Source organism: Silene latifolia, chromosome X (genome assembly GCF_048544455.1).
Source record: "Silene latifolia isolate original U9 population chromosome X, ASM4854445v1, whole genome shotgun sequence".
Classification (NCBI taxonomy): Eukaryota; Viridiplantae; Streptophyta; class Magnoliopsida; order Caryophyllales; family Caryophyllaceae; genus Silene; species Silene latifolia.
In genome coordinates this window covers 145,160,974-145,172,425 of record NC_133537.1, presented here as the reverse complement: position 1 = coordinate 145,172,425, position 11,452 = coordinate 145,160,974, and the positions used below count along the sequence as shown (strand labels likewise).

The 11,452-nt window shown below is 37.5% G+C and overlaps 2 protein-coding genes across 2 annotated transcripts; both read left to right on the top strand.

Annotated features, from left to right (window-relative positions):
- The first annotated feature begins 682 nt into the window (after positions 1-682).
- On the top strand, positions 683-3,824 carry LOC141618490 (uncharacterized). Its single transcript, XM_074435605.1, has 6 exons — positions 683-911; positions 2,082-2,176; positions 3,043-3,135; positions 3,236-3,361; positions 3,459-3,648; positions 3,757-3,824. The coding sequence occupies exons 1-6, from the start codon at positions 683-685 to the stop codon at positions 3,822-3,824; spliced, it is 801 nt and encodes a 266-aa protein (XP_074291706.1).
- Positions 3,825-4,150: 326 nt separating this feature from the next.
- On the top strand, positions 4,151-5,602 carry LOC141618489 (uncharacterized). The gene is made up of 3 exons (XM_074435604.1): positions 4,151-4,378; positions 4,466-4,764; positions 5,488-5,602. The coding sequence occupies exons 1-3, from the start codon at positions 4,172-4,174 to the stop codon at positions 5,600-5,602; spliced, it is 621 nt and encodes a 206-aa protein (XP_074291705.1). The 5' UTR covers positions 4,151-4,171.
- Positions 5,603-11,452: the final 5,850 nt, after the last annotated feature.

The following is an 11,452-nucleotide window of genomic DNA, read 5'->3' as shown; positions in this document are numbered from 1 at the left end:
TAGTTTTGATGAAGATGTTGTATATGAGGGTTTTGATCGTAATGTATCGAGGTTTAGATGATACGTATATCTTGTCAATAGTTCGAGTTTATATACGCGTGATGATCACAACGAAGGAATATGGATTAATACTGACACCCCTTCCAGAAAACGCCCTCGTGTTGTTGAAAAATGAGTAAGTCATGATGATTTATGTTTATTATAGTTATGCTTTATAAAATCCTGTGCACTGCCTTCCTGCATCATCAATGATTCTGCCAATATTATTTCTAACATTTCTAGCAGAAATCCTAGAGTAGAAGTATCTATTACTAAGATCACCAAGGTGGAGGTGCTGGATGCAGTTGCCTCTGAAATCAACTTGGCAGCCTCACTTTCTCCTTCTGCCCTTATAACAGCTGCGCGCTTCTCCTGCTCTGACTTCATCACCACATACCTTATAAGGAAGGACACATCTAACCAACACCAACCTACCTACCTACCTACCTACCTACCTACCTACCTACCTGCATAACTGAGCCACTTTACCCCCAACCCCTTATTTTAACCTGTTGTCTCAGAAGCTTTTGATATATTTATGTTGATATATTTACAGAATTTGATATATTTACGTCTTATTTATGTTGATATATTTACAGAATTTGATGAGTGTGTAATTTGTTAATGCAGGCCAGGTTGATCGATGGGCTCACAGAGGTGTAAAGGAACTCAGAATACTAACTCTGATGACTCAGGCAAAAAGAGGAAGAGAAGGTCTAAGGAGAGGGGTCGAACAGTGTTGGCCTTAGTTTCAAAAGCACTTAAGGAGAAGAAACCAATTGAATTAGAGTGGGATAAAGTGCATAGATTGCCTACAGGAAAGTACGGGGGAAGTTTAGTAGGCAAGGGTTGGCGTTACTACTCGGAGGCATGTTAGTTGCGCAGTGGAAACGTGGGACCATGTGGATGATGTCACGAAGCAAGAAATTTTGGATAGTATCACGGTCAGTAATTGTCTTGGTTATCTGATAATTGACTTGGTTATTCTATGCATAAAATAGTAAGTGTCAAAAACCAAGAGCATTTAAAGTTTCATTAGGATTAATTGAAAGTCGCATATCATTTTTAACAGTTAGCTGAAGACTGATATACTCCTAGTAAAAAGTTTATATATAATAGCTCAGACTTTTTTTCTACCATTCTCTAAGTGTAACAAATTAAGATTTAAGGAGTAAGGGCAGCCACAGCATGCAATCTGTTTTATGCAATACTGAAATGGTAAGCAAAATCAAGTAATTTTGTGCAGCAGCATGCAATCTGTTTCTGTGCAGCAGTTGTTTGTCAGGTAATTTTTCATCTGGTGATACACAAGACTTGCTACATAGAGTATCATCTGCGTGCAGCTGAATTTTATGCTGAAATTATTAGAATGAGAGTTCAACTCTTGTCCTTAAGTTCATCTGTTTGCCCTTTTTTCTAAATATGTTATGTATGTGACAAAGTTCAACAGCTTAAGCACGGTTCTTGACAGTCAAAACTCCACATATGGATTTGGCTGATGAAGTATGCTCTGGTTGTTAGAGGTTGGTGGTACCGAATTACCCACAGGATATTAATTGGTTTATAAAGCTGATACTCCCTTGAGGAAGTTATCACACGTGATACAAAATTAGAGGTAAATCTATTATCACAGTTGTTATGTATGGTTGCGTATAAGTCACGTCAGACGGAAGACAACATAAGGATAACTTCTCCTTATTGTGTTTGTTGCTGGTGTCTTTGTTTACTTCATTTAGCTTAAATAGAGTAACTTGCCATCACATACTCGGTTTCATGACATCAAATTCATCATGGTAAGCTTGTACAGAGGTAGTAACTTGCCATCACATAACTTCTCCTTATTGTGTTTGTGCCAAGCCAGAGCTTTTGTGTAGGGCGCTTTTGATATATAAATTACTAGGCTCTGGTGACAAACTTTGTCATTTGTGTAGGGCGCTTTCACCGTTATCGCATCACATGATTGGTGTCTCATAAAGGCTGGGAATTTATGGAGAAAGTGGAAATGCACCTTAGTCCGTAAGTGGCTATACGACGAGACAAAGCGCAATACGAGGACACCACCAACAAAAAGTATGACTCAATAACACCAGAGGATTGGAATGTGTTTGTGGCATCTCACACTACTCAGGCATTTAAGGTAATATTCACTTATTATGTTTGAACTGTTTAACACTAGGCACCACTGATCGCTAGCCGGATCGATCTGTGAAGTTCGGTCCAGACTGATCCAGACTTGTAGCTTACCCAGCAGGTCTTTGGTTTTGGATTATCTTTTCCGCACAATCTTGTAGATTACCATCAGGAATTGTAATGCCATACAAATGGGGTTGGCTTGTAATCTTGTAAGAACGCTAAACATTGTTTTGGATGCACTAAACCAGATGCTATAAGTACGCATGTAGACTGTGGAGTGAAGAATGGAACTGCCTCTATTTTTTGGCCCCTGCCTTTTTTATACAAATAGAAGTGGAAAAAATAGAGTTGGTGCCAGATTGAAATATATAGCACTTATTAGACAGACGTTGGACATAATTAAGGGAAATTTAATCAGGTCAGCACTCCACAGTACAGTTTGATCATAACTGAAAACGCACCTCATAAATTGTATGGAAGTACAAGTATACAAGCTAAAGTTACCACCCAAAGGATTTTTTATCGTCTTTAATTAAGGACAGTCTGCATGTGGGAGGGAGCAGATCATGAAGAGGAATCCAGAAAGGTGCAGTATCCAGTAAGCTAAGTTCAATGTCCAAATCATATAATAGTTAACCAGACTCCCTTCCCCCTCTATCCTTTCCCTCCACCCCTCTTTTCTTCCCTCCTTCTGTTTCCAGTCAAAGCCTTAAAGTTACTCAGTATCTTTGCTTTTGTCCAAATTTCATCTTTTCTTGTAATTGCAATGAACTGCTTGTTTGTTTCTAAAGAACACGGTGCTTTCTCAGTATCTTTGCCTTTCCGCTATATATAATTATTCTAACTACTTTATATGTTGTAAAATGTAAGGAAATAAGTGCAAACAACAAGAAGAATGCTTGTATGAATAGGACAAGGTTCGTTGGCTCTCGAGCAGGTTACCGTGGGATTGAAGTTAAAATCGTAAGTACATACACCTAGACATACCTTTATAATTTATATTTATTTAAATCTGGAGGTTTTACTATACTCTTGACATTCTTAATTTTTTTTTTTTTTGTAGAAAAAAGACTTTGCCAAAAATGGAGTGATATTGGAGGAAGTTGACCGGCACTTAACTTGGCTAAGGGGTCACACGCCTAATAACGGAGACCTGACCGAATATTACAAGGAAGTGGCTACGAAAATTGTAAGTTCTTCAATTTTTAAAACAAAAATTATTAATTTCTAGGAATTGACACAACTATATATGTATTTACATAATATAATATTATGAATGGGTGTAGAAAGAACTAGAAAAAGAGGTGGAGGCAGGTACATTTAAGCCTAAGGGACGAGAAGATATACTAGCTAAGGCAATCGGCAAACCTGAACATGGTGGCCGTGTGCGAGGGGTTCCTGATGGCATATGCATAACTGAGTATTTTGGGAAGGCTCCTAAAAAGCTCGCCGAAGAAGTAGAGTCTCAAAGAGACGGTAATTTATTATGTAAACATAGAATAAGACCGTCTCAAAATATTTATTATTTGAAAATTATTTTACTTTAAGCATAACCAATTTGTTGAATTTTTGTCTTACATGCAGATAAATACTTTGCAAACACAAGTATCAAATATGCAAAGTATGATGGTGCATTTTTGGCAAAGTGGTGAGAAGCCAAGTCAAGAATTATTAGAATGCTTCCTGAAAGGAATTTCTATGAGTACTCAAGGATCGAAAGCTTGTCCATCTACGGATGGTTCTCATAGTATCTCAATACAAGAGAGTGAGGAGCAATCCCATCCGGAGCCACACCGTAAAGAGATACCGCATGAAGAGCCACCTAGCCAAGAGAAGGAGGTATCATCTTTTGATTTATCACTAAGATTTTAAGGAAACTTATTAATATATTTGCGTGACTAATGAGTTTGAAGTTCTGATTTTACTAATATTTCAAGGGGTGGAGAGATCGTGATTTATCATTACCCTAAATCCGAATAAGATAGTGGCATCAGGCTTGATGTATATGGAAAAAAAGGCGGAATTCATAACTGTTCACGGTAGATCACTACTTAATGGTTATAAGAAAGTAGAAGTTAAGAAAGTACAATCTGGATCGGAAAATGATACGTTGCCTGTGCCTGTTGGGGATGATTTGATAGTATTGATTGATGCGAAGGACTCATATGTTCAGTGGCCTCAGAATCATATTCACAGTCCTAGTAAGGTAATTTTGTAGTTTTTTTAAAATTAGAAGTATTATCTTATAATAAGTTAATATAAATATTAACTATTTTGTGAAAAAATAATAAAGATGGAAATCGTAATGAAGAAGAAGAAGAAGAATCATCAAAGGTCTGCACCACCTCTTGTCCCGACTATTCTGGGTGTAGAAGTTAGTAGTGAGTTTAAGCAAAAGTTGAGAACCCCGCTGATGAATTCTTTACTTCTCGAGGCTCGCGTATTGAAGGCAAGCGGATCACTGATTAACGTTTCGATTGATGACCATGTATTACACCTTGATGACTACACTTCTCCGATTTCTTACGAGGAGCTTATTCATTGGTGTGACGAAGGCGAGATAGGTGCCTCTCACATTGCTATTTTTATGAGGTAAGCTTTCTTAATGACCATGTTCTGTCTATTTTTATCCGTAGGAAGCCAACCGTTATTTTGTTTGTTGAACGTTTGAGAGTAAGAAAGGAATGGAATGAGTTGTCTAAGTACATGTACAACACCTCAGATCATCTAACTGCATTCTCAGAAGGGGTACTATGAATATAAGTACATGTACAACACCACCATCCAAGAAAACAGGTATTCTCCTTTCGACAGCTTCCACAACCTGTAAATTACATAAAAGGCATTTGATAGCGCCACACTGTCACGTCTTTTAAATGAAGCTACGGAATAACCCGCATCCAAATCGACTCTTGTGGAGTATATAAATGGGAGATAGTGGAACTGAAATTATTTCATGATAACTGAATTACCTCTTCCGAGCCATTATAGTTGGCCATTATAGTTCTTTGGGACATAATCAAGTTGTCGGGCTCCATGGTTGGACACAATGATTCCTGCAACACCTGATTGGACCGCTAATCGTGCTGTAGATAAGCTATGTGGCTACTTCATTAGTTAGAGTTACGCTATGTGGCACTTACCATCCTTGGCAGTGACCACTCCTTTCAGTAAAATAGGCAATTTGGTGATGGTTTTGAGCCACTGCAGATCCTATCAGAGGAGCCAAATAAACAGTTTATGCATCTACATTTTGTGTTTTAAACAACAGTAATAGAGCATTAATCCCAAATGGTCATTGGATTCTTGTTGTAGGTATTTGAGTGATCTAAGTGATACTATGAAGTCTACTAGTTTCTACGGATTCTTGTTCCCGGAGACGTTGTCTAAATTTGCATCCATAATCGATGATTTACGATCGATTATATAGCTAGAGCTATGACATGTACGTGATGTGGCGGGGGTCGAAAACGATATTTGCGACTTATCACGAAAGGTATACATAAAGCTTTCCATTTTCGAACTTCTATTTATTTATTCCTGGCTATTTACGTGAAATTTTCTCATTGTCCTCTTTTTTTAATCAAAGTGATCATTGGATGTTGGCTGCAATTAATCCATCTGAAAGTATTGTGTATTGGTGTGATCCTGCTGGGTATACGGAGCCTCGAAAGTTTATCATGGAAATAATTAATAGGTAAATCATGTATATTACATGTTAGTGCGTGATTTGACTTATGTTTGACATGACGACTTATTTTAGTTAAATCACATACAGAGCCTTCGAGAAAAGAAACTCTATCGATCCACTAGCAAGGCTCGAGGCAAAACCATTGATTGGAGAATAATTAAGGTATATCTTTTATATTGTCAATATTTATTAGGAAAAAATAAATATCATTAGTATATCTTTTATAGAGGAAGTGTTCGACCATGACCATGACCAAACACCATAATTCGACATTAGAATGAAAGTGTCATTTTGGGCGGAGACCTTATAGTTTTGTTTTAGGCACTTACCCAAAAGGTCCAATACTAATGTAATTGGCATGGACACTTGTGAGCATGGCAAATCTCCTCTAATTATCCGATGTAGAATGTGAGTTCTCACTCTAACAGTAGGGTAAGCGCTATAAGTGGTAATCATTGAGGCACAGGAATGACAGAATAATGTTGTTAATCTGTTTAATTCACCCTATATTTTAATAGTTAGACTGTCATGTGGATGTTGTAATGCTTCCTTAATATTGCATAATAAAGTACAAGTGGAACTAGTTTGAAATGACCAACTCTATACTAGAACTTGTAGTTGTGTTATGTAATTAGTAATTAATTAGCAACTTGTACTATTTCAAATTCCCAGTTCAAAATTTCTAAAGACAAACAGATCCGTCTAATGATGTGAATTATATCTGAGCTAGTAGACTGAAACCTTGATTTCATTTTCAACTGGATAGAGAAAGTGTTAGGACTGCAACCAACACCAGAATTTTGATGTTAGAATGATACTTTGATAATTTCTATTTTATACTAGTTTGAAAGAGTTGTAGAGTTGAAAAAATTGTTTGGCATCTAAGTTTTACCATCCCAGATATATGTTCTATTAATTGTGGCATTGTGAAGGGACGACTTGTTTGTGTTGTCATTGCTTGATTCACATGTTTCATGGAACATTGTCCTTTCTATTATATCTACTAATATGCCATCGATTTGCATCAGTGAGAATTTTGGCATGTTTTTGTGCAAAGACTGTTTGTTTTTTAGGTTGATCAGTATTTTTGCATTCTCGTCGCTTTTGTGCAAAGACTGTTTGTTTTTTGGCCTTTGATCGATTTGCATTCTCGTCGTTTTTGCATCGGGCTTTATTTTGGCTGTTTTTTGGTCGGAGTAGATATAACATGTGTATATGGGTTTGGTTTTTGTTTTAGTGTCCTCGCCAGCCTGATGGGAGCGTATTATGCGGGTATTATATTTGTCGATATATGTTGGAGCTAATCAAAGGAAGATATATTAATATTACCCCAAATGTATGTATTTTTTTTCTTCATTTCAATTATTTTCATCGCTTTGCTTATTATAATCTCCATCTTATTAATTGTTTTACTTTACACGTCATATATATAGCGTATTAACTAAATTTTTGGATGTCCTATATATATAGTTCATGCTTAACGCCCCAAAGACATATACGGTTGAGCAAATCGACGAGGTGCGGAATATTTGGGCTGAATTCACCCTCAATTTTAAGCCGAAAAGTAATGGTGGATGAAGTCGATTACAATTTATTGATGTTCAATTCTTTTTGCACTTACATGCTACTAAGTAATAACGATTCAAGGATTTTTATTTATATTTTGCAAGTATGAAAGTACGTTTGTAGCCTATGCGCTATTACAAACATTAAACGATGTATATTTTTTCAAGGATTTGTCCTTGTTAATTCTAATAAAATTTGTTGCGTAAAATATGCTGGAGTTTCTGAATTTTAATGCAGGTTTAATTCTTATATGAGCTATATATACGATTCTATCGTGTAGGAATTACGATGAAAAAGGAAATATAAAAAAAAAAAAAAAATTTCAAAGAGAACGGTTAATTGTTAAACCTGTTCTATTTGAAATGGCACAAAATGGCGCCAAATGGTATATCAAAGAGCACGCCTTAACAAATAGGACGGTTGTACCATCCCCCGTTCTCTTTGAAAAGGTTCAACAATGGCGCCAAACACTCCTTTCAAAGAGAACGCCTTAACAAAGAGACCGGTCCCCTTTACACCCGTCTTTGTTTTGAAATATCAATGAGAGCGGTTCCCATTAGCAACCGTGCTATTTGAAATAACAACGAGCACGGGTTGACCATTTACCAACCGTTCTCATATATCAAAGAGAACGCTTGGCCACAGGCCGGTTGAAAGACGCATTTAGAACGGTCCTTGACCGTTCTCCTTAATGGTTATTGTAGTAGTGCATGGGCTTGGGAAAATTGTTTACTACAAGAGAATTGACATACCCCTCCCTTACCTTGGAATTCTTGAGTTCATTGAAAGTTACTAAGGTAGAGACTTAGAACATACATCGAGTTTTGCCTTGCCAATGTGAATAGGCGCATCACCTTTGATGTTTTGAGTAAAACATTAGGTCTTAGTGATACACCTCTTATCATAAGATGCCCGAAAAGTATGACCCCGCTCCTCTTTGGAAGGCGATTTTCGGGAAAACAATTGAGAACTTTCATGCTTGTCGCGCTCTATTAGTCCACCATCCGGGCATTAGAGTGTGGCACAAGGTCATCGGGAATACTATAATTGCAAGAAAAGACACTAATCACTTTACAAAGCCCGATTTTGTTCTACTTGAGTCGGCCTTAAATGTTGGAAGGGAATTCACTAAGCCTTACAATGCTCTAAGGCTTTTGGTGTAAAGATGGCTAAATGTTGATTGTGGTAAGGAAGGCACCGCTTTTATCGTAAATGGAGGTCTAATTACTCTCTTGGCCGAGTACTTTGATCCAAATTTCAACAAGGATAACACCTATGTGGCGATCAAAGGGGGTCATCTCATTGACATGGATGCCATGATTAACAAGTACAAGTGGGTCAAGCATAATCCTCTTGACACCAACTATGGGTGGCTCACCAATGATGCTAGATCTTTCACTTTGCCTTCCAAGATATGCCGCTTGAGTTCTCATAGAACAAACTACCTACTTCCACTCTCAAAAGGCTCCGAGTACATCATCCGTCAACAAAGGGGCGAAATTGAAGAGCCCTCCTCCTCCATTGTCACACCACCCTATCCATTCTAATATCAAGAGTTCAAACCCGAAGGTGTTGAAGTGGGCAATGACTACATGACTCTACTTATGCAAGAGATGCATAAACAAGCTTACAATGATCGAGTAGATGCATACTTGGCCCAATATCCACCCCTCTTTCATTTAGCTAGGCAAGGACTACTTGATCCTTCATGTCCTTTGCCTAGTTGGGCGGATAGGGAAGTCTTCTTTCCAAGCACATCTAGGGATGAAAGACCGGGTGAAGATGGGAATGTCGATGATGAGGTTGATGATGATGAGGGTGTTGATGAAGAGGTAGACGATGAAGAATAAGAGGCTAATGAAGATGATGAAGGAAGTGAGCAAGGAAGTGAAGAGGGAAGTGGTGATGAGTCCGCTTCTATGGAGGAAAATGATGACAATGATGATATGGTGGAGGACTAGCAAGCTTTGGAGGCTCCTAACCTCTTGAGGTTTGTTTAATTCTTTCTTTGTTTTATTTATTTTTATCTTGATCATAGTTGGAGAGTCCTAGCAACATGAGGACTAACACCTCGGCCCCATTGAGGTGTTCTTATTTCATTGTTCCCATTTGAAAAATCCAAAATGACAATTTAGTTTCATGCATTGCATCTTGTGTGCATGAACTACCCCAATTTTAAGACATTAGAAATAATGTCTATCTCGGTTTGGGGAAGTACATGCATACGCAACGGGAGGTAATCTAAATTACGCTCTCCGTCATAAACAAAAACCCATGCATCATGTAGTGTAGATTAGTATAGCTTGCATTTAGTATAGAATTCATGCATCATACTTGCATAATTTCCTATCATTTTGGCCATTGAGGACAATGCCCATATTAGTGTGGGGATGGGAAATTCTAACATAACTTTTATTCAAAAACCCAAAAAATATCAAAAATTTCGAGAAAATCAAAAAATTTGAAAAATTTGAAAATCCAAAAACAAGTTCATTTCCTTTTTGTGTAGACTTGTATATATTATTGTATATATTGTGTTTGTTTTATCCTTGTTCACATTGATCGACTACGCCACATCCGAGACATGAAGATATTGAAGACCGCATGGTATGATCTTTCCAATCTCCTTTTTCCTCCTTATGTTAATGACTATGTGGCTTTATTTTGATTGATGCGGTATAACAATGTGAATTTAGGACTTGCATTTAGATTATATGGCATATTAGTTGGTAGAATCATTTGCATTAGGATGTTTATATGTTAGTTGCATCATGGCATGTAGTTGCATGTTAGAAAATTTTGCGAAACCGTCTACTTGGGAAGCTTGACAAGTGTATATAGGCCCCAGTAGATGTTTTTTCTTCTTAAGACTTTGCTTGTTAGAATACTTGTAAAACACCCTAGGATGTGTCATGCTAGTATCCTTTGACCCATGGATTAAGGCCTAGTCAAGAGTACCTTGTGGTGTGATAACTCCTTGGCTACCGTTTATTCCAAGGTGACCCTTGAAACCATGCATGCATCCATCATTCATGTTCTATCACATTTTTGTCATCAAAGGGAATGGACACAAAAAGAAATTGATTTGAGTTCAATGAAATAAAAAGTGAAAGAAAGTTTGCAAAATGCATCAAAAGAAAAGAGGAGTAACAAAAATGAAAACTCCTATGCTTCAAATATAAGGCACCCTCGTTACTAATTGGGGGGACTTTGAAAATGTTCAAAAAGAAAAATGCAAAAGTTGAAAAGTTGTCAGGTATTGAAATGTCAAACATCAAAAAGAAATGGCAAAAAGAAAGTGTTCTCAAATGTCAAATGCCACAAGAAATTGGGGGAAAAAACAACAACAAAAGCAAACTCCCAAATGAAACTCAAATACTATCGATCCCTTTATCTGTCGTATCCATTTTTGTGCATGGTAGAGAGGGGACGACCCTTCTTCTTGTCTAGGCAAGAAGGGGAATTCCGCGATCCTCCAGTGTTTCTAACACCATAGGGAGTCTACTCTTGACAAAAGCATTTAACGATTGAGGAAAAAGGTACCCTAGCTTGACACAATTTGGAGGTTATTTATTGGTATCCTTCTAGGCTTAGTAGTTTGAAGAAATTGCATCTATGAAGGAGTGTGTACCCTTGAATTACTTCCCTTGTAGACAATTTCCGCCACTTAGATGAGGAAAGTGGCTATTTTTTTGTAGATGCATCCATTACTTGATTTTGTGTGCTTAATGTTTGGATGTGTCGCCATTTTTGCAAAACCCACCTTGCCTTGCAAGAAGGCATCCTACCTCATGGTTGTCTTGTTGTGAGTTGAAGGGGCGGAGTGAGACCCGCTAATTGTCTCATATCGGCTATGCTATTAGGTTAGGTTTAAATAACGGTCCTAGTCTTTGTCACCTCTTTACTCGGGACGAGCAAAGGTTCGGTTTGGGGATATTTGATGTGACAATAATTACAGCATATTTAGTCCCCGAATTAGCCTTGTTCCCATGCTTTTTAGTGCATATTTGGGTCATTTATTGT

Excerpts from the sequence above, each read along its gene's own strand:
- LOC141618490 (XM_074435605.1), top strand. The coding sequence starts at position 683 with ATGGGCTCACAGAGGTGTAAAGGAACTCAGAATACTAACTCTGATGAC. Across the intron at positions 2,177-3,042 it reads ACACTACTCAGGCATTTAAG|GAAATAAGTGCAAACAACAA; the intron begins GTAATATTCACT and ends GTAAAATGTAAG. Across the intron at positions 3,362-3,458 it reads AGGAAGTGGCTACGAAAATT|AAAGAACTAGAAAAAGAGGT; the intron begins GTAAGTTCTTCA and ends GAATGGGTGTAG.
- LOC141618489 (XM_074435604.1), top strand. The coding sequence starts at position 4,172 with ATGTATATGGAAAAAAAGGCGGAATTCATAACTGTTCACGGTAGATCA. Across the intron at positions 4,379-4,465 it reads ATATTCACAGTCCTAGTAAG|ATGGAAATCGTAATGAAGAA; the intron begins GTAATTTTGTAG and ends AAAATAATAAAG. Across the intron at positions 4,765-5,487 it reads CACATTGCTATTTTTATGAG|GTATTTGAGTGATCTAAGTG; the intron begins GTAAGCTTTCTT and ends TTCTTGTTGTAG.